This window comes from Cyprinodon variegatus, unplaced genomic scaffold, assembly GCF_000732505.1.
Source record: "Cyprinodon variegatus isolate N-32 unplaced genomic scaffold, C_variegatus-1.0 Scaffold1362, whole genome shotgun sequence".
In the NCBI taxonomy this organism is placed as follows: domain Eukaryota; kingdom Metazoa; phylum Chordata; class Actinopteri; order Cyprinodontiformes; family Cyprinodontidae; genus Cyprinodon; species Cyprinodon variegatus.
The window spans coordinates 102,838-126,420 of NW_015151815.1; the positions used below are offsets into that span (position 1 = coordinate 102,838).

Sequence of the window (23,583 nt, forward strand, 5' to 3'; positions counted from 1 at the left end):
GATTGTTCCGACATTTACTGGGCGATTACCTAAAGAAGATAATCACCTTAACTCTTCTGTTAGCACTTGATTTACCACATTCTTAACACCTAAACAGATATCTAATCATTTCCAGGTTGCAAATTAACAGGTTTTTTTTTTATCCTGTGATAATCACTTTTTCAAGTTAATGGATTGTTCCATTTTATCCTTTTAAAATATTTTGTTGATAGAACGGATAAATTAATCATATACAACAGATGCCAAAATGATAAAACACAGTATGAGGTTATGCCCAAAATCATTGATCTGACAGATTTAAGTGGATTCCTATAATTATCTCTAAAAATACAAGTGTAGAAAAATAAATTTAATTTCCAAAATACATAAAAAATAAAATGAAATAAATCATGAAATGATTTATAGCTTTTAAAATAATTACTTTAAAACTTATTTTATAGGAAGACCGACAGTTGAAACATGTTATTTGGACCTTTTTAGAACTCCTTTTAGAGTACCTTTTGTTAGTAAAAAAAAAAAAAAAAAAGAACTAATCTTCCATTAATAAGTGCTGACCAGCGTTTTGCATGTTTTTACTGGTATGTTGAAAGTTTGTTTAGGTGAAAAGTTATTCAGACTGGAAGCTCTCCCTTCCAGCACAGATTCTGTTTCAACATCCTCATTTTAACATCTTTTTTATTTTATTCTACATTGCCTGAAATGATCCCCATTCCTCTCCACAAATATGTAGTATTTTAATTTACATCTTTAATATTATGCGTTGTTACAGCTCTTAATGTTTCCTCATTAAATCTCTCTGCCTTACACGTGCAAAGTTTCTGCTCTTTTATTATGTCGAAGCAGAAAATCAGGCTGACCCTGCCAACATTAGGACACCAATGCAAAGATAGGAGAAAAAAAAAAAAACTATCCCACATTCTTGATTTTCAGCTTACAGTTACTTCTAATTATGGTTAACTTCTGCTGAAATTTTGAGCTTGATTGCTCGTTATTTGTCAAAGTTACTTTTAACTGCAAGAAAAAAAAAAAAACTCATCTTTCACAAAAGTGAAGAAAAACAAACACTACTTCTCATATCTAGTTGGTAATACTTCCCTCCAAACATCCAATAGTTCTGCAAAGTAGTTTCTCAGATTTCCTTAAATATTAAGCAGGTTATATTTCAGAAGACGTCAAACAATACGTTAGGTTTTTTTTTTTTTAACAGAGCGTGCAAAAAAACCCTCAAAATTCAGTTTGGACACCTTAATTTAAAAGTCTGGATACAAAACAAACACAAAACTGAATATTAAAAGGCAAAATTTATTTAATCTTTTAACAGATAGCAGGAGACAGCTCATTTATTTCTAAAATCAATTTGTGATACATAAACATCTCTGTATGTGCACATTGCATTTATTCAGTAGGAGGGGAAATTTTAATTAGAGCAAGAGAATTTGGTCTTGCATTAAAAAGGAGATTAATAAAACCTCTGATCTGTCATGACGTTGTCGTCTTGAATAAAGTTAAGAAATTCACATTTAAAAAAAAAAAAAAGACACTTTTCCCTTTTTTAAACCCAGCAGCCTTAGAAAAGACAGAGGACTACAAATGGCCTGAAAATACACATGCAGTGGTGTCTTCGTACACCCACCCCATTCCCCGCCAAATCAATGCCAAAAGACGTCAAGTCATTGAAACATCAGCACAGGACAGGAAAAAGACCAAGTGGACCCCACCTTTTCCAACTTCAAGTATTGCCACCTCAGACTCCAAACCTTCAGCTTCATCACCGTTTCTTAGGTTTACAACAAAAGCCATGACATAAGTGCACTCCACATTCATCTATACATAGAAAAATAAAGGTAACAATAAGTAGCCGTAATAATTATAACAATCACTTTACATTTCTTTTTTTTTTCTCTTTTTATACAACTGTGATATGGAATCACTTTACACCGTGGCATCATATTCCCCACCCCCCTGAGAGTTATGTTCAAGTTTCTGTAGCTACCAAAGAAGCAAACAGGAACGGCAACCTTGGTTTGGTTATTTAAATAATTATAGTAGTTGTTGATAACAGCAGTGAAGCCTTTCTGCAGACCGTTGTGCTCGAGTGTGTCTGGATTCGGTATGTACAAGCTGCGGATCCATCATGCGTCTCCGGCTTCAGTCTGATGGCTGCTGGTGAGACACTGATGGCTTTCATCCTGAAATAAACAACTTCTCTTAATGAAGCAGGAGAGAATCTGATGGGAATCAATAAGCACAGGCTTTCCAAACTAAAGTTAATAAATGTGAGTCAGAGAGGACAGTTGATGTGAAGCTCGGTGTTGCCAACCTCTGTGCGCCTGGGCTGGAAGCAGCCGCCTCACGAACCGGCCGCAATGCAGCTGCGGCATTTGTATAACTTTGGGTCGTGGGTGCGGATGTGGTTCCGGACGTTCCTCAGCCTGAAGAAACTTTTGCTGCAGAGCTGCAGATGAGAGGGAAAAAGGAGGAAATAGATCCAGAAATGATCAAGATGGGAGTTTAATTGATGAAACCACTTTTTAAAAATGGGCTGCTAATAGAGAAACAGCACGCTGCGCATTTATTAGCAACAATGACTATGTTGTCTAAAGAGTCTTTATTGAAAAAGCATAATCTGAATACATAAACCGTATATTTATTAAAGGGTAAAAAGTCACTTGTTTTTGGGTAAAAAAAAAAAATTAAAAAAATACATTATGAAATATATATTCTTCAAACCAGGGACGTACAACATTTTCCAGCCCCTAAACTGATGGATTTTATGTCCACTATGGATAGGATAATAAATCAAGAAAGTAATCACAGTTATCGAGGCTCAAAGCAAACTTTGAGTCATAACACACAAAGTTTTTTTCGTTTAAGCAATAATGGAGATATTTGTGCTAAAATATTGAATAAATAAATAAATACAATTATTAGACTACTTATTTCAATTATTGTTAAAGTGATGCACTCAAATCAGACTCCCGTGGCCTTCGGTAGACCATCACAGATCCTCCAATAATCATTTGCTCGACGCTGGAACTATGTGGAATTTGCATTGCTTAAAAGCTGCAATCTTCATCTCATTTGATCAAAAAGAACACAGTTCTAGTTTAAAGTCGTAGGGATGGTCATTCCAACCGATGCATTTCTGAATTCTCCCGAGTGGTGCCCAACTTTACACGAGTGAATAAAGTGAATATGATTGGTCGTTTATCAAGGGAGTGGCATGTTTGGCTGTGGCCGGTTTGTCGGAAGCATCTTGCTAACCAGTTAGGAATTTGGTCCTAGTGTAATTTCCCATTGGGAACCTACTAGCACTAAGTAGCACTAAACTGGTGACTTAGCAACGACACTGTCAAGGAACGCTATCGACAGCAGAAAACATGCAAGAGGAGAGTTTTGTGTCATTGGTCCTGGATGAGTCTCCTCCGTCATCCATTTTTTACTTAGAGGAGGAAAGCGGGGACGAAGTTGTTGTGGAAGAGAACGCCAGGGAGGCAGAAACTTGGTTTGGTGTAGAAGGCTTACAGCCGTACATGTTTGAGCCCTTGCCTCGCAACGCTGCCAGTTCTGTTAGCTCTATGCCTGCCGAAGACACAGACGTCCATCCCTGTGAACACTGGGACGGAACTCAATGGGAAAGGAAATGATTCTGATTTCTTATTTCAACCGTTGCATATATTGGCTATTACATATTGATTGACGGATGTCTGTTTATATATGATTGGCTAAATTTAGGTGTTCAAGCTGACGTATAACTAACTGGTCTGCATAAGATAATGAAAAAACAAAAACAAACACAGATTTAGAGACAGGAGTTTTTTTTTTTTTATAGAAATTTTCTAACTTTTGGGGCAATATCGTCTGATAAAGAGTACATTTATATAAATATTTAAGCCAGAATGATTTGACATTTAAATATGACTTCCCTATGACTTTAATTGCAACTTTACATGTTTACATCTATAATGGTAGGAGAGAAAAGGCTTTTCTTAAGCATTCAGATACCATCTGACCTCTGTTGTAGAAACTTTGGCAATTTTGCTGCTCCCTCTTAATCAATCCTCCTACCTGAATCCTAATCCAGCCATGATCGTCACACTTCAAGCTGTTTTAATAGCTGTAGCTCCAGCTGTGGGCAGGTTTTAATAGTTTTTTATTCTAGCCATCCTCCTGATAAGCCAGGACCATCAGACTCTTTGCTTTCTTATTTTGAGGAGTGGCTAAGAGAAATTCTCCTCTAGCATCACATTACATTTTAGTTCAGGAGAGAAAAGAAATGGTGGAGAATCGATTCAATTTTCTAGGACACTCTGAATAACTTATAGTAAAATATGAGCAGCTTGATTTTTAGAAGGAAATATCAAGGCTGAGTCAGTCTGGAATTTACAGAAACAAATGTTTTTTTCCTACGGAAAACAAAAAACATGGCATGTGTCCCACAATGAAAAAATAAAAACAACCAAATCAATTTGACTTAATCTGGTTTTAAAACCAAGTGAATCAAGTAGAAAATGTTAACATTTGGATGAAACCATTCTAACATCCCTAACATATACAGTTAATATATTATAGAAACATGTAATTTATTAAATTATTAACCTATAAGATTAACAAATAAACCTCTTTCCCACTGAAAATACCGGCTTTACGCGCGTTTTTCCCACATGGGTCGACCCGCTAACAATCAAAAACTGGCTCCCTTCCCGTTGGCAAAAAAAGCTGGGTCTGACCCCGTGCAGGCAAGCTGCGTGGCCTCTGTCCCCCACCGCTGCGTGTCTGGTGACACCATCATGCAGGGTTAGTGTGGATGATGTCACCGGTGCAACAGAAATCAGGACAGTGATCAATGGAGAGAAACATGTCAGGAAGCCAGGATGTACCAAGTGTGCTGTATGGTTTCACTCTTACCTGCCCAAATCTCTCACCAGTGCTGCTCCATATTTATCCAATGTAAACAGTTGTTCCGGCTTGTTAGATCAAAAGCGACTGGTGTGGTGTGTCGACGTCCGTACGTTGCGTTTAATGGTATCACGTAATTAGCGGGTCAACCAGAATGCAGATCAGAGTGGAGGTGATTTTAACGGGGGTCGCTTTCCGAGTCGTTTGACGCGTCTAGACATGCATCAGTGAGATGCTCCAGATTGCTCCTGGGTTTAAACGCGTTTATCAGCCAGTGGGAAAGGGGTAAAGATGGCTGAACTAAATCCTAGTTTGTTTTTTTTTTTGTTTTTTTTTATCTATTTAATTAGGACAGAGCACATTAATGAACAATCTTATACTTCTGTACAGATTGTAAATGAGCCAGATTATAGCATAGTTGCTAATTTACATCTGTTGTCCTCAGTGTTTTTAAAACTAAAATTCCCTTCAGGGATTAATAAATTATAACTGTATTGAATTGAATTATTTGGAAATATCTAAACACTAAGAGCTGCATGTCACTGATTTGTTGCCATGCTGGTGACATTTTTCATCTAATAGAAACTATAAAGTGTAAAACCCTGTTTGTATTCTATGTTGTAGATTTATGTGAAAACAGTGTTTATTTTACACAGGATAAAACTAATATATTGTCAGTGGAGTGTATGATGTACGTTCACACTTAACATGAATTTCTCAGCTAGAGTGAGGGATTCCCCTGTTATCTCCGTGTAGAAGTGCAGATGTGGAGCGAAGCAAAGCAGAGTGACTTGCGGTGGCGGATATGCGGAGGTGAGCGGCACGATTTAGAAAAAGTCGGCGACATTTGATCGCTGCCCTGCCTACGCACAACGTTAAAAGATCTGAGCTTTGTCTAAGTTCGCGTTGCGAAATCCAGTGAGGAACTAGATGTGGCTGTCAGCATGGCGGAGACAAGTTTTTTTTTTAATTAAAAATGGTAGATAGAGAAAATAATCTAAAGGATGAAGCAGCAATGCTCTTAAAAGGATTTAAGGTTGCTTTTTAAAAAAGCTGTTTTAATTTAATCCAGGATGGATTAAATCGCTGATCCTCCCCGGTCCTTTTTTTTATTTCTCATAGTTAGCCTAGAGGCTAGCTCCAGCCAGACGTAGCCTCTCCTCGCTTTGACTCCCAGGCTGGCTTCCTGGATGTACCACTGTCCTACTGCAGGGCAGCTCTAGTCTGTAACCCGCCCTCAGTGTTCCGTCTTCCCAGTGGACTTAATCTGACCTGCAGCTTTTTTCGCTTTCTAAAGTAAAAAACACTGCAAGTCACTTTTTAAATCCATGTGCACCATGAAGAGGTGAAACCAACGACCAGCAGATCTTATGACGAAGGAGGCTTTCGAATTCTCCTGCAGTGCAAAATGCTTCCGCTGGGCAGAGGCGAATATCAAAGCGAGCAAAAGCAGAGGAATCTGGCAAAGTTTACGCAGCTTTGGAGTCCGTGTGAACTCACCATCGTTTACAACCTTTTGGCGGTTTTAGTTCTCTGCTGCCTTTATGTTTGATTTACATTAGTAGGATTTTTTTTCCCAACCTAATAGCAGCAGCGACATAACATTAAAATGACAGCAAGATTAACTCGTTTTCTTCTTTTTTCTTTGTAAACAAAAAACAGCTGAGCAAAACTATTCAGAGTATATTTTCTAAATGTTGGTAGTAAAACTGCTAAGCTCCCTCACATCTTTTCACCTGAAGCAGTCGGTAAGGTGTGGTGGTTAACGTGAAGGAGGCTGGTTCTTACCGGACAGGGCCAGTGCTTTCCATCAATGTGCCTCAGCTGATGCATAATTAGAGCGTCGCAGTCCTTGTAGGCGGCTGGACACTGCAGGCAGGCGTGGGACGCCTTTGGGACTTTGGGGGCCTGACTCCGAGGCCCTCGAAGCTGCTTGAGCCGGGCTCGATGTACCGGGTCCATCATGGCACAGCTTCTGCTGCTGCTCAGGGCGAGGACTTTATTTTGTTTCTACATGGAAAGAAAATGCTTTAGAAAACTGTAAATCTAGATGCAGCAACACATAATTTAATAATTCACAGATCAAATTACTTTTCCAAACAATCACTGATCTTCCATAGTATTTCTCTATATCTGTTCCCTGATTGCTGCAGCAGAATCAAAACCAACCTTCAGGACTATGGTTAGTGGGTGTATGGGAAGATTTGGAGCCTGAGTGGATCAGAAAATCCACATTCTGGATTGTTCTTCTAATCATGGTTACTACTGTTTACCTTTGGCGTCTTCTTAGATGTTTTGGACCCAGCACATTTGTCCAGATGGGTTCCGGTTTCTTTGGACTTCGGTCTGTGCCTCAGAAGTCGTCCGTGTCCAGCTCTCCTCTCCTCCCTCCTCCCCAGGCACAGGCCGGTGGGGCCCCGGGCCCTCAGCGCCCTTCCTTCTGCCTCGAATTTTGCTGGAACCTGAGACACGGATCGGGTGAGACAGATAGCTACACTCTCCTCCTCCTTCTTCACACCTGTCCCGGACCCCCCCACCGGCCGACAGAAGCTGAACAGGAAGCCTGAGTCCAGCAGCTTGATGGGGGGTTTGCTCTGCCGCTTGCCCAGGTCTGGAGAGGGAGGATCGGGGAAAGGTCCAACCGGCACCGGTTCTGCTGGTTCTTCTTTAATAGCCTTGTAGAGGGGGTGACTATAAAGAGAAGGTTGAGGGGGGTGTTCTGGAAGGCCATTGGGTTCAGAAACCTTCCCTTTGGGTCTTGCGTCCTCTCTGACCTTGCCCTTGGCCCCGCCCCCCTCTTTCATGGAGGCCCGTTTCAGCTTAGCTTTGGCTGCCGGTCGGCTGCTGTTGTACCGCAGCGATTTCACCGCATCTGCGGCGACCTTCTGTCTGGTCTGCGTCCTCTGCGAGGGCAGGGGACTTGGAGACGTGTGTCCACTTTGTGATGAGTGCCTGAGACCTGAGATGGAGCATTCAGTCGTTTCTGCTTTAACTTTAACCGCGTTTCTTGCCAAGCTTTTCTTCTTTCTGTAATGCAGAGGCTGCTGGGCAGCATCCCCCTTCCTCACAGACCGCCTGAGCTCCCTCCCACCAAACACCGGCATTGAGGTCCACTGGAACAGGTCCGGTAGGACCCCTTTACTTCTCATGCTCCTGTCAGTAGGAGGGATCAGCTGCTGGAGACTTTGCTTCCTCTTAGCTGAAATCTTTTGGATGGAGCCCAAACCTTTGGACTTGACTGACTTTTTGAGGAGTTGTGTGTTGACAGGGTTGCAGAGAGGAAGCGACAGCTTCACGTCCTCATATGAGGTTCTGGGGGGTGAAGGTCGTGGTTCCCGCCGCTTAGTCAGGGAATAGTTGTTGGCCTTTAACTTCCGAAGTCGTTTCTTTTGCCTCCAGCCGATGAGATCTTCTGGTCGGGGCAGGAGAGCGGTCCTCTGGAGCCCGAGGACGTTCATGAGCTTGTACTTCTCCTGCGCTCTTGCATAATCCTCCTCGTCTTCTCCCACCTCCTCGGCTTCCTGTTTTACCCTCACCGGGCTGCAGGAGGTGCCCTGTCGCGACCTGGATGACATAGAGTGAGATTTTCGGTTCTTCTGAGGCATCTCTGGCTTCGGCAGGAACCTCTGAACTTCTTTGGCGGCTCCAGGAGAGGAGCGGAGGAGACGGGGGGTTGACACCGATACGGGGGAGTAACTCTGGGACCGAGAGGCGCCGATGCCATGGCGCGGTGTGCTGGCTTTTTTGGAAGAGGGAGATTTAAAGTCCATGAGCTTCATCCTGTGTGAGGGACTCAGAGGGAGGCCGTTCTCAGCCTGAGGTTTTGGCGTTCTGCGCAGGTTGCGCTTTGGACTTTCTGACAAAGACTCATCGGACGTCTCTAGTACCAGACTAAAGCCTTCATTCATGTTCTCTAGTTTTAAAAGCCCTTCCCTTTGCTGGTGGGCGCTCTGACTGAATGAGGCAGAGCGAGCTGAGCTGAACGCCTTTCCAGGAAGATGGAGCTGCTGCTCCTGCTCTTTGAGGAGAGCCGCACAGGCTTCCACTGCAGGCCACATGCCCAGGTGACGGGCCATCGCACAGACCTCCGGTAGGTTCTCCTGATGAACACGCAGGGTGGAGGAGTAGGAGAAGTCCAGCAGAGACAAAAGACTGTCCTCGCTGAAACCTGGGGTGATAAAAGCTAGCGTTAGACAGGAAGGACAGCTGTGTTGTCCACTACAAAAACATTTGGAAGCTTCTAGATAAAAGAAACGTCTGTTACATCTAACTATGGCTGCATACCAAGATAAGGAGTCAGTCAGTCTGCGTCTCAAACTGACAAAACCAGACTAAACCCTCTTTTTACCTAAATTAACCTAAATTAAGATTTAAAAGCTATGCTTGTTAGGGTTTCTGATTTATTAATTAATTTATTAATTAATATAAACAAAAGTTAGGACTGTTAAAATATGTCCACATCCCTGTTTTTTTTTCTGTTCAGGTTTTTTTTTCAGTGAGAAAATGATTCAGAAAGATTCAGAAACAAAGTATCTAAAGAAGAATTGAACTTTTTTTCTGTGTGAAGTTGTTTCAGTGCTTTTGTTCCACAAGGTCGACGGCAAATTGTCACAAACAGGATCTTTCAAAGTCCTTCCTGATTAACTGTCCATTCTTGTTGCAAGCACAACTTTTAACATATTTTGATTTAGCTTTTTGTGATATAAAAAGAAATCATTAAAGTCATTATGATAAATGACCTCCATTTTTTTTTAGTGGACAAGTCGCAAAGATATTTGTCTGCAGCCTCTGCTCCAGTCTGTGGCTGCTTGTCTCCACTAGATTTGTGCATCAAGTGACTAAAACCTTAGTCTGATATAATCTGGATGAAGAGTGTCTTCCTTTAATTATATAAAAAAAAAGCATTCTTCACACTGATGCAACTTTAATATTTCTATTCTACACATTAAAACTGTGTCATAGTGAATCGTAGAACCGTGATGCTATCATTCTGAAGATCATGGACATTTTAAGGACCCACCAGAGAGATCTATGTCTGCCATCTTGCTCGAGTCCATTTCAGCCAAAACTTCGTGAAAGTGATCGCTGACAGCCGCCAGGACGGCTCGGTGAGCCGAGAAGGATCCGCCGTTCGTTCGCAGGGTGATGTCACAGAACAGCCCCGCCTCCCTCTGACTCCTCAGCTTGCTGAGCAAGTCGGCGCCATGTGATGGGACCGTCTTGGAGACGCATCTCCTTCCATCAAACCCCTGAGAGGCAAAGGCAGCGGGACATAAAGTAATAAGGTAAAGAAGTTGTCATGGTAGAAAGAAATCAATGAGATTGATGAAGAGAGGTGTGAAAGGAAACCAATGAAAGAAAAATTGGAAATTACACAGCTGTACATAAGTGAAAAGGAGAAATATTAAAATGTCCTCCTCTTACCGCTGATGTTTTACTGTGCAGACTCTTGCATTGTGGACAGTGAAGGACAAAGTCTCTGATCTGAAAGTACATTCCTGTGGGTAGGTAAAAAAAAAAAAAGACAAGAATACATTTTAGCACAAAGAAAAATAAGACAAATAGAAAGAAAATCTGCAAACATTTGAAGGTTATGAGTCAACAAGCATAAAGGTGTTTTTACAACTCCTCCTCTCATAAAATAAAAACAAATAAGATTAGACAATCAGCTGAGATTTAAAAAAATTTAACTTTTCCCCCAACGAACAAAGACAAAAAAACTGGAGAAAACGTTATAGTTTACTGCTACGAACACATTAAGTATAGAATAAAAACTTATATTTTTCTATTTCTAGATTACCATAAATAACCTCTACAGGAGGAAAAGCAATCCTTCTGCTCTGCAGAATAAGACGATTTGAGCCCAAAACAGAGAGAAGAGTTTAAGCAGCTCACTTAAAACCACATAGTTAAATATTCACACCCTTTAAGGGGTGACAACTTTTGAAATCCCAATTCAATGACAGCTGTTTTGTGAAGGATACAGAGGTTTACTTGAAAACATCAGGAGACAAACAGCATCATGAAAACAGCTCCTGATGTACCCACTGTTTTCCTCTACAAATGTTTCCCACCCCTTTTCATGAGGTATAGCACGTTAGCATCAATGAGCTGAGAGCAGGAAAAGGTGAGATTCACTGTAGGTATGAAGAATTTGCACGTGTGGCTCTGAATAAAGCGTCCCAGCAGGCTTTAACAGCAGGGAAGGTATCAATTCAGATTTATAGGATCGATTCAATTCTGATTTTGAAGATTTAGAACCGATTCTTTTCCATCTCATATTGGATTCCTGGCATCAAAACATTTCTTAACTTTTCCTGAATTATATGACTGAGCAGTTTTGTAACAAATTGGCAGTAGCATCATGCTAACACTCAACAACACATTAATAAAGTAATGGAAGTTAATAGAAAATGTCTTTTTTTTATTAATCTATAGTTGTATGAATCAATTGATATAACTTGCTGTCATTTTGTACATCTCTGATGTTGCTGTTATTTTCAAATATCCATTACTTTAAAAATGTCTATAGTTGTATATTGGTTATTTATTCTCCAGGTGCACAGTTTTATATTGTTAAAAACACTTTACAGTACAGGATTTTATTGATTATATTTTAACTCTTCACTAGTATGTTATTACATACATTTTTCTAAGGTCCACATTTGTGTGACCATTTTTTCTATAATCATTTTGCGACTGTAAACACCAGGATTTAACCATTGTGTTACAATAAGGGGATTTTCTTTTCTATTCAATTCAATATGATGATTGATTCATGATGGGCATTTTTTGTTGTGTAGGTAGACATACAAACACATGGCTGTCCTCTTAAACTGAAGTTGGGACGAGTGACACTCAGAGAGGCAATCAAAAAGTTTTATGGTAACTCTGGAGAAGCTGCACAGATCTGCTGCACAGGTAGGACATTTTATATACAGGTCGATTATTAGCTGCCCACTTCAAAAATCTGGCCTTAATGGGAAAAGAAGAGACCTTAAGAATCCCCCTTCTAAGTTGGTGAACATTTTAAAAGTAACTCAGGAAAGATGTGGAAGAAAATGCTGAGAACAAATGAGAATAAATCTGTTTTTACCTCCATGCACAACCCTAAGTCTAGCTGAAAACCAACAGTGATTATCATCATCCAACTGGATGGATGAGCTGAATGAAAAATAATTAAGAATGGGAATAACTCCCCTTTTAGCAAAGCAACCTTAAACCTTTAACCAGAATATACATAGAGTTCACTACAACAATGCATTTACATTCAGGGTTAGGTTGGTTTAAACCTTCATCCAGACAGAGACCAGTTTTTGTACAATCACAAATAAAGGTGGTTATTATCATTACCATATAACTTTTAAAGCTTCAAAGGAAAAATTGTGGCAAAATTAAATTGCTTTATTATTAGACCATAGTGAGAGTTTGTGGGAGAATTAAATAAATACAAAAAAAGAGCTGAAATTTTACAGAGATTCCTCTAAAGACCACCACCATGACTGCAGTGAAAGGTAGTTTAAGCGTTGAATAAATTCAATAACAATGCATCAGCTTGCTTTCACTTCATAGGTGTTTACTTCTCTCTCCCATCCATAAAGCCATTTCTGCCTCCGTTTTTTTTTTTCAAATGAATTTAGTCCAGAGCAACAGCGGACATTTGAAAAAAAAGCTAAATCTGTCTGTGTGCTCTAAATAACCATGATGGAAATATTGTTATTGTCATTAAAAGAAGAAACAGCAACGGTATTTATACTTCTTTTTTTAGAAATCGAAAAAGAAAAACATAATTATCTTTTTAAGCTATATTTATGGAAACAAAAAAAAGAAGTGTGGCCTGATGAATAATTTGGTAGTTGCGCTTTCTTTAGTCCTGCTGCAGAAACCATACAAACAGAAAGAAAAAAAAAACTTCAAAGAAATGTGATTTTTTTTTTTGCTTTCAATCTAACGAAATTGCTCAATTGGATTTTTATTTATTTTATTATTTTTTTGGGGAGGGCTGGGTGTGTGAAAGTTGTAAAGCGTCACTACGGTGGCCCCTAAAGGGCCACACGTGGCTCAAGACCTGCAGTTATGACACCTCTGCTCTAGGAAGGTAAAAATAATAATAATAAATAAAAAGAAAAGTTAGATTGCCCTAAAAATAGTGTAGCAATAAAATTTCAAAGCATAAAAATTCAAAGATCAGGAGAAATAGTTAAAATCTACATTTAATTTCAGAAAAGTCCTATAACTTTTATAAGATTTTATTCAAAGCCAGGGTGAATAGGCTGCAGAACTCTGAAGCGTTCATTTATTTTATCATTTATTAATATTTAAATAAGACTGTTGTTTGTTCTTGGTAAAAAGTTAAAGGGAAACATCGTTGTAAAGTTGCTCAGGTGTTCATACCTTCCCACCAGTAGTTCTCAGCCACGCATTTATAGGTCTCTTCCAGGGAGAGGTGACGCTGGCCAGGTCTCCTCCTGTGGAAGGTGGAGATGGCCTCCTGCCTCCTGTCCTCCCCCAGAACCTCCCGGTAGTGGATGAAGCCCTTTTCAAACTTCTTGCGGTAGAGCAACCCGTCAATCACCTCAAAGTTAGAGGACCTGCGCCCCGCAGACTCCATCCCCTTCTTGGACGCATAAAAACTGCGCCCTGCGTCCATTTTTAACCAGATCTTCTGTTCAGAAACCTTCCCAGCTGACCTGAGACAAAGTCCGCGTTGATGTGATAACAGAAACAGATCAATCCGTCTTGATCTAAAATAAATAAGTTCAGATCGATCAGTGGGAGTTAACAGAGTCCAGATAATAAAGATCTGAGGCTGGCCGCTCCTGTTTGTGTTCTAGCTGTCAATGAGAGCATCACTTCCCACTATCCTAACAGTTGTGGCATACATGTTGTCCCCTCAGTAGTCACACTTCCACTTTCTTTCTTTCTAAGCTACTTTCCAGTAAAAAAAAACAAAAACGCTCATTAAAAACCGTTAGGTTTAAACATTAGAGTGGGTTCAATAAATAAGGTTAAAGTTGGGGTTTCGCGCAAACTACAGTGATGTAAAGTAAGTCCTGACAAGCACGTAAAGTAAGCAGGCTTGGCTGCCAGTCTCCCACCCGGCAGCTCGTCTTCCACGCACTTCAACTGTCGGGAGTGGCCTCCGGGGCTGGATGTCGGCGGGCAGCCTCACCTCCCGGCGTTAACTTGGGATTTCTTCTCGCCAACTCGACTCGGAAGCAACATGATGACGCAGCTATCAGCTAAAGCATCGCCGCTTGAAACGATCTCAAAGCGAGGCGGACCCTCTCTCTCTCTCTCACCCTTCTCGCCGCGAAAGCCTCCGAAATTTCACAAATGCCCGCCTTTTGCTCCCAAAAGCCACCTAACAAGCTCCGGTTAGGCCCCCGGCATAGTTAACCCTGCTCCTGTAGCCGCGGAGGCGCTCTGGTTGGAAAATTATCAAAAATTTTCTAACTCGTAACCTTCTGTTTGTTGCTAATCAGCAGACTATCCGAGCCAACTGCTCCCCGCCTTCACACAAAGACCATTAGTAGAAGCTTTAAAGATCCTCCACTACGCGAAATCTGATTGGATAAGAGAGGTGTCAATCAATTTATCTCGCTGTGTTTTGACAGCAAGGTAGGTTGTTCAGTCACGATGCAAATTTATAAGTATTTATTTGTTTCACTTGCTGCTAAGTCAGGTTCAACGGTATATTCTGATCAAAAATACTGCATATATGAATTCATATAACATGTCATGCATTTAATGATTAAAAATGAAACGCAAAGATATTTGACAAAGACTCGCACTGTTGAATAAACATATTAAAATGTTATGTAAGTCTGAACATTATAATAAGACGCTTATTTTGTTAGAAATCACCTCTAAATATTGTCAAAGAAACCCAAGGCTTTAGTCTTAAAGTATAATTAAAAGCAGAAACATTGGAGTACAATTGATAATCTTAAATAATAAGAAGCATATGTAATATTTGTAATACCATAGATGCCAATAGCAAAATTAATTGTATTTTTTTGTTTTTGTTTTATGCAATAGACTAGAAAATATAGTACATCATTTTAAAATCAAGCTTTTTTAACAACAAAAGACTTTTAAAACAATTGACAAGCATTTGTATTCAACTTCCCCTATCACCCTTTTGTTTGACATTTTTGATCTGTTGTCTTTCTAAACTCTCAAACTTAGTCAAATTGGAAGTATATTTTAGTTTTAGTTTTTTTTTTTTTTTTTTTGTCTTTTTAAAGGTTAAATTAGAGAAGCATCTGAAAGGTGCAGGACCCTGGACCTCAAGGACCAGAATTGAGGCCACTACACTAACTTGTGAATATGCTGATCCCACATCAAAAAAAAGATTCAAAGCATATAAAGCAATGTAAAAAAAAAAAAACATGGTCAAAATGTTATCTTGCAATAAATGGATTAAAAAAAAAAAAAAAAAAAGATTCAAAGCACATAAAGCAATTGAAAAAAAAACATGGTCAAAATGTTATCTTGCAATAAATGGATTTTATGACATTTTATAACAGATTTAAAACAAGACATGAAAATACCAAACGATTGAAAATGTATCCACAGTTTAAAGAGTCTGGTATAAAGAGGCAAATGCAGCCGGTCAGCTCATCGATGTGACCTAAAACAAAAACACCAGCTTCACAGAGAAGTGTGGCGATCAAGAATATTTAGGCATACGTAATCCAACAGGGGGAATTAAACTTAATGCTGCTTTGCAAAGGAAACCATTCAAAAGAAGTAGGTATTTTAAGTTCAACCTGTTTCTTTAAAAGATGACAAGCACTCTTTTGCACACATGGATTAGCAAAAGGGAGCTCTAAGATACCACCTGCATGTATTGCATAGCAGTAGTCAGTAGAAGGTGTGAGAAAGTTTACTCTCTAGTACAGGACTGTGTACCTATCTGTGACTTTGCATCTAAAGTTATGATGATGGTGGATATAAAGCATACATTACACTACTTTAAAATGTAATTATAAGCTCTTATTGAGGACTGAGAAGCAAATAACAAAAAAAACAAAAACAACCCTTTGTCTTTGTCCTATTTATTAGACCACTGTGGTAAGTGTCTAAATGCAAGCCCTCTTATAGGGTAACGGTGTCCTATCTCTGGGTGGACAGAGTTGTTCCAGAGTCGCTGACAGTGTTGTAGATAAAAGTGAAGGAGAAGAAAGCCGTCATGGAAGACAGCTCCTAACTTTAACGGCACCAATAGAACAAAATAACAAAAAATACTGCAAACCCGATTTCTAAATTAAGAACTGATAAACATTATAATTAGACACAGACAAAGGCATGTCCCTTCCTATGAGAGGGATTTTTCTTCCTGTATTTCATTGTATTTAATCTTCCCATCAACTCTTCCCTTTTTTGCTCTCATTGAACACATCAGTGTTGGTACTATGATCCGTTGATCAGGTCCGAAACTTAGATTGATTAAAAAAAACTTTTTTCCATTCATAATTAGACAGAAAAATTATCTTTATTGGAGGTTTTTTTGTGTGTGTGTGTGCAGAATTTGAAGCAGTGGAAGCAAATCCTTTGCCCCCTGAATAGTTCCTGATAGAGCATTTCTACTGTCACAGAAAGTTTTTCATCATTAGTTCAGAATATATGTATATTTTTTACAGTTTCGGACGTTTGGCTACCTTAACAGGTCTGAATTTAGTGGAGAAAGAAGTAAAGAAATTCTAAGCTATTATAAACTTGCATGGTGCGCCTTGAACACAAACAGAGCCCAATACATTAAAGGTTCTTGATTTTTCTTAAAACAGAAGCCTACTAAGCAAAAACTATCACTGCATGTGCTAACAACTGCAGTATTTTCTTCACCTCAGGAGAGAAGACACAAACAGGGCTGTTAGTCTTTCCAAAGTGTCACAGCTCAATTTTTATGTATTTTATTTACGTGTTTATTTGAACAGGGACAGTGCACATTAATAAACATTTCTGTAAATGAGCCAGTGTTAGCTAAGTACCTAATTTTCAACTGTAGTCCCTGGGCAAGGTTTAAAATGCCAACATAATAAAACAACAACATTAAAAATTAGTGCAAACAATAAAATACATAGTTAGTAATCTACATAAAAGTTGGACAGTGATCTGTAAAAAACAAAGACATTATTACAAATATAAGATTTAAAAAGCATTGACAAAAGTGCATCAGACAGGCAGACAGAAGTTATTGATTATGATTACAGGTTTGATTCTCCTGTAACCATGCTTTTAACATGTTTTTGAAAGTTCTGTATGCAACAAGGACTTTATTTTCATGATCTAGAAAAAAGAAATCAGCTGGGAGTTCATATTATAAGAGTGACTCCTGCTTGAATGTTGTGAGGAATCCACTTTAAAGTCACTAATTCTTCATTATGTTGTCCATGCAAATAAGAATAGAGTAGTATTATAGGAATGGTCTGTTTTATCATTACTGGACATTTCCATAAACATGACAGAAACCTACTGTAATTTTTTTACAAGACAATATTTTAAAAGAATTTTTTTATGTAGAAAAAGCATGGCTCTACAAAATTGATTTGGGATATTTAATTTAGCTTTTCTTTTTCGTAAATTGTTTTTCACCAAGACAGAAATAAGTAAGAATATATGAAAAAGGCTGCTGAGAAAATATGAAAAAAAAGAACATAAAGAAACACCTTACTTTTCATTCACCATCCAAAACTAACAAACTATTCTGTTTTTTTTTTTTTTACATCAAGTCTTCTTACTAAGAAGACTTGATCTAAGAAGTCTTTTGGACTTCCTCTTATCCTTCTTTTCCTTACCATTTCTTTTATACCATGCAAAGAATATCTGCTTGTTCTAGTAAAAAAATAATAAATAAATAAATAAATAAGGTAAAACAGGAAATTTAGGTGAAAAGAAGCATAACGCCTTAAAAATTAATAGTAAACAAACAAATCCAGCAAAAACCTCAAGTTCTTCACCTCTGTCCTTGAATAAAAAAAAACAGAATATAGTTTCTCACAGTTTAACAACAATCTAAGCTGACCTAATCTGATGAAACTTTGATCCTGATTATTCCTGAAATTATAAACAGGTCCCTAAAACCATGCATCACTGTAGTCTTTGCAGCACTGCTGAGGGAAGCAGTAACATTTGAGGCATATTTTATCCCATCTAATATTACCTGTGTAATAACTAAAACATACAGATAACCCTAAACCTGCTGCCAATCATCTCTCAAATTATTTCGATCTCCAAAGATTTTTGTTTGTTCTTAGAGTGACTGCAGATGTTTGTCACCCCAAGCTGAGAACTGTTTCATTATGTACCATAACATTGAATGAATTACAAATGATGCTGCTTTCACTTTAAATTCAAACTGTTTCAGTGTTGGGTTTAGCTGCTTGGGTTTGAAGGTTATACCAACGCCTCTGACCACAGCCAGTGACTGAAGTGAAAAAATACCCACAGTGGGTACAGATGTACTTCACGTTGAGAACACAGCAGAAGCAGAGACACATCTGTGACCTATAACAACCTGAATACGCTTCTGCTTGATGGAAGTTAGGGTCTCTCTTTTAAATTTATTTCATTTTTGGGTGTGCAGGTAGTTATTGTACACGACTCTTGTATGGAGGCCTTATTTCTCTGACCCGGGTTCGTATCCAGCCTGTGGTCCTTTGCCACATGTCTCTCCCATTCTTTCATACCCCCTTCATGTCAGCCTACTGTTAGAAAAATGAGCCACTAGTGCTGTAAAAACTCAAAAATAAATTAACTCAATTTTTACAGTTTTTGGTTTTTTTATGTTATTTTTTTACGGTTCAGCTATTCTGCAAGTCCCTACTGCAAAAGCAACAACAAAAATCTTTATAGCATGATGCTGCCACCACCATGCTTCACTATGGGGAAAGTATTGACTTAGTGATGAGTGCTGCCTGATTTCCTCCCACTATAACACCTGGCACTCACTCCAAACAGCTCAATTTTTGTCCAGTCAGACCAGAAAATTAAGTTTCTCATGGTCTGAGAGTCCTTCTGATCCCCTCTAGAAGGGCTCGTACATGCCCTTCTTTCTCTTTTCTTTTTTAAAGAAGCACCTTTATTTGGCCACTATACCATACAGGCCTAATTTGCAGCCCAGCAGCTTTAGGAAGAGTCTGAGTGGTTCCAAACTTCTTCTACTTATGAATGATGGAGACCACTGTTTTCTCTGGGAGCTTGAATACAGCAGAAATGTTTTGGGACTCTTCCTCAGCTTTGTGCATTAGGATATTCAGAATCAGAATCAGAAATACTTTAATAATCCCAGAGGGAAATTACTTTTGTTACACGCTCTAGTTACAGTTTTACATGATATATACACACATCCAACTATACAATATAATAAAGATAAAAAATAAGAATAAAAAGAGATAAAATATATATACACATATAGCTCCTGTCTCAGAGGTCTACAGGCTTATTGCTAATGATCCTAATCATGTTCAGTCTCCTGAATTCGAATTCAGCACACTTGGACTAAATGTAATTCGTAGAAGCATCTCAAGGATTAACTAGGGGAAACAGTCTGTACCTCTGCTTCCTTTGAGCTTCATGGCATAAAAAGGCTTTGAATACTTAAATACAAGGGATTTTTTATTTTTCTATTTCTGATTAATTTGCAACAACAACAAAAAAAAACATTTTCAACTTTGTCATAATAAAGGGCCAATTAGAAATTAAATTAAAGAGATATGAATGACATTTGGAATAAAGTGTAACATAAATAAATGTGTTAGATGTGCAGCACTGTGAATCTTTTAAAGATGCAGTGTTTTTGTATGTTTAACATTCAAAGTTCTTCAAGAAAGCACCTCTTCATTACACTGCAACCACTGTAATGGTCCTTACCTATTGGTCTGTGAGCTTGCCTGGCCTGTCCTGCTGCTCATAAACAATAACCTGGTCCCAAACAGGAAGACCAATGAACACACCGACAATATGAGGAAGTTTGATCCTATTCTGTAATATCTTAGAGCTGTACCAACAACATATGCCAACGATAAAACACTTTCAATTAATAATTAATATAATTTCTGTAAAAGAATATTGCTGATGGAAAATTAGATGTTTTCTAAGATGCACAATATTGCTAAAAGTATTCGCTCACCTTCCTTGACTCACATATAAGCTTAAAGTCCAATCTGGGGTTCAGTGTGATGTCAGTCCACCCCTTGCTGCTAGAAAAGCTTAAACTCTTCTGGGGAGGCTGTCTACAAGGTCTAAGAGTGTGTTTATAGGAATCTTTGATAATTCTTTCACAAGCACAATTGTGAGGTCACACACTGATGTTGGATGAGAAGGCCTGGCTCTCAGTTTCCGGGCTAAATCATCATAAAGGTCTTCTATCAGCTGGAGGTCAGGACTCAAGTTTGTCCACACCAGACTCACATCAGATCTTGCCGTGCAGGTCTTAATGGACCTTGCCTTGTGCACTGGTTCACAGTCAGATTAGATGAGGATGGAGAAAGCTCCAAACTGTTCCCACAAAGGCAGGAAAAATGTCTTGCTAGGCAGTCAGTTCCTTTCACCTTCAAACCCAGCTCCAGAAACATTACCCCACACCATAATCCTCCCTCCACCAAACTTTACACTTGGCATAATTCAGTCAGAAGAGTACCATTCTCCTGGGGACTGCCAAACTCAGATTCAACCATTAGATTTCCAGGTGGAGAAGAGTGATTCCTCCTTCCAGAGAATATGTTTCCACTGCTCTGGGGTCCAATGGCAGCATGCTTGTTACACAACTGCATCTGGCGCTTTGCATTGCACTTGGTGATGGATACAGCTGCTCAATCATGGAAACCCATTCCATGAAGCTCTGTTTTTAAGGCTACATTAGTGTGGAGGGGTGTAGTGATGGTCTCTGCAGCATGTTGGTGACATCTTCTCATTAGGATCCACTGACCCTGCTCCATTAGTTTACTGCAGCGGTCCCCAACCGGTACCGGTCCATCAGTCATTTGGTACCGGGCCACACAGAAAAAAAAAATATATATATATAATTTATGAACGATCAGAGTCTGAGTGATGTTTTATTTTTAAAAATATAAAATAATCCGGTATTCTCTCCCAATTACATCAGTCGGTGCATCTGTGCCTCTTGACACAGGTTAATTCAGGTGAAGACGCATCCTATCTATAACATCCTATCTTTGTGAAGCGGGATTTTCTGCGATTAAAGCAAACAAAACAAAGCTATGGAGCAGACTGGATATCAGGAGCACACTTTGTGTGTCATTGTCTCTGATTACGCCTAGATGGAACCGGCTTGTTTCAGAGAAACAAACTCAAGGCTCCCACTAATTCAACTTAATGGTGAGTTTTTATTTTTATGCTGTTTGTATTTGATTTTATGCCAGTCGTATCATTTTATTTGATCGTATTCACCCCACCACACTTTAAAGGCCGGTCAATGAAAATATTGTCTGACATATAACCGGTCCGTGGTGCAAAAAAGGTTGGGGACCGCTGGTTTACTGGGTTGCTGTTTCTAAAAACTTCCATTTTCATATGATACAGCTGACAGTTAATTTATTTAGGAGTGAGGGAATTTCATGACTATACCTGTTCCTCAGGTCACATTCTATCATAGCTCTGTGCTGGAACTCACTGGGCTCCTGAGAGCGACCCTTTCTTTCACAAATGTTTGTAACAACAGTTTATATGCCTGGGTTGTTGATTTTAAATACCTGTGGCTTTGGAGGTAATTGGGACACCTGATTCAATTCATTTGGATGGGTGAGCAAATATTTTTGGGAATGCAGTGTACATCCTCTGGTGGTGCTTTTTACAGGATTCCCTCAATGATAGATGAGAATTGCTATTGCAGCTAGTGGCTACATAGGTCTGCATAGCTGCAGAACACACAATGGCAGCAGCCGCTGCTCGATCCCTCCCTCTGCTGGAAAAGGAGATCACCATCTCCTTTGATTTGCTGACATTAAATCTAAGAAGGAATAATTCTGTGAGGATGAATAGAATAGAAACGCTACCCTGCCGATATGGAAGTATTGTAGCGTGGGTGAATGTATGACAGTGGCCATTTAAATACAAGCCTTAAACACAAATGATATGGCTTTGGAGCATACTAATTCATTATTCTCCAGGGTTAACCAATTCAATAATCAATTAATTAATATGTTCTGAAAATAAATGGTAAAGTTCTACCAATTCAAGCTTGCTGACCATGAAAGAAAAGAAGAATTTGTGCAACAGCACATTTAAGAAATTAACTCCTTTTGATTATTGGGCAGTTTTGCTCGATATTTCTAAAGGACCGGCTAGCAGTTCCTTCTACCTGAGGGTTAAAGTTTAAAAGCAGTAATGACTGGATGCTTCTGATTGGCAACAAGGTTTTTTTTACCTTGTGAAGTTATCCCTGTTTCTTTATTCTGTTCTCTTCCATTCTGACACAAACTCAGCATGTAATACACAATGAGCTATGTAAAAAAAACAGCAATTAGTTGTCATAGCAGCAGAATATAGCAAACAGGGATAACATAAAGCTTTGAGAACCTAGATTGGTGATGATTTGATCAGAACTGGAAGTTTCTACTTTCACCCCCTGAACTCTGCGATGAAAGTTAAGGAGCCAACCGATCACCTCCCCATCATATGTGTGTTCTTCATCATGATGCAAGGCTGGATTATGTCAGAATTTGTCAATATATGCCCCAAGAATAGATACCTAAACTCTATAATTCAAGCCTTAATTTACGTAAAGCTCAATTATAGCTTATCTTTAGATATTGATGTTAGCAGTTCTGCTTTGCTGTTTCTACATTAGATCTATATTAGATCTAGTAACACGTTTTCAGCCAGCCTTTAAGGTTTAAACAAAAATAGCTGAATTAATTTAAGAACTACCTGTTAAAATAGATGTCTTCATTTTCCTACTTTCCAATGGTGTTCCTCAAGGCTCTCTGCTTAGGCTAGTTTGAATTATCTGAGATCGTTTCTTAATTAAATGCTCTGCATTCTTTGTAAAACTCATTTTAACCAAGAGACCTCTGATATCTTGTGCTGACCCTTTTCCTCTATTCTGGCATTCAGAAGGTGGAGCTATGATATAATGGCCTTTGAAACACTCCAAGATTTACTGTGGAACCTGTCTAGAAAAAAAATAGATATGGTTTTATAGAAATCTTTCTTTTCTGTTTTTAATGTGACAGGGAAAATTACATAAGATAAATGCATTTAAAAACCCTCTTGTTTTCAAACTAATACTGGAAAAGTGGGAATTTGTATTCCTGCCACCCTATGCAAAACCTGTTTGCCTTGGCTTCAAAGCAGCTTTTATCAAATTAAATTAGTTTTCTGACAATTTGTATAGCATTAAAGCTTTCGCACACCTGTAAATATTCAAACCCGGTAAACGAACAGTTTGTTCAAGGTGTTTGGAAGAACAAAAAGCATATAAGGGAAGGTTTAATAGCACAAAGTTGTTATACTTAATTTGTATCTATTCACTCAAACTTAAATGTATATACCCACCATTGGATAATAGTTTATGAGCTATTCTCCCAGGTGCATTATATACCTGCTTTAAAATGTTCATAAGGGTTAGCTATGGGAAATCCTCATCCTGCAAGCCTTTTACTTATTTCCATATGAAGCAATTCTAAAAAAGCTCACCTTCAAAGGTTATAATGAGTT

At 38.8% G+C, this 23,583-nt stretch overlaps 1 protein-coding gene across 1 annotated transcript; it reads right to left on the reverse strand.

Moving 5' to 3' along the window:
* Positions 1–1,300: 1,300 nt before the first annotated feature.
* Positions 1,301–14,416, reverse strand: LOC107103023. Its single transcript, XM_015402533.1, has 8 exons — positions 13,998–14,416; positions 13,294–13,643; positions 10,324–10,397; positions 9,920–10,148; positions 7,173–9,067; positions 6,688–6,909; positions 2,321–2,455; positions 1,301–2,189 (listed from the first exon to the last, which is right to left on the reverse strand). The coding sequence occupies exons 2-7, from the start codon at positions 13,547–13,549 to the stop codon at positions 2,351–2,353; spliced, it is 2,781 nt and encodes a 926-aa protein (XP_015258019.1). The 5' UTR covers positions 13,550–13,643; positions 13,998–14,416; the 3' UTR covers positions 1,301–2,189; positions 2,321–2,350.
* Between the last annotated feature and the right edge of the window lie 9,167 nt (positions 14,417–23,583).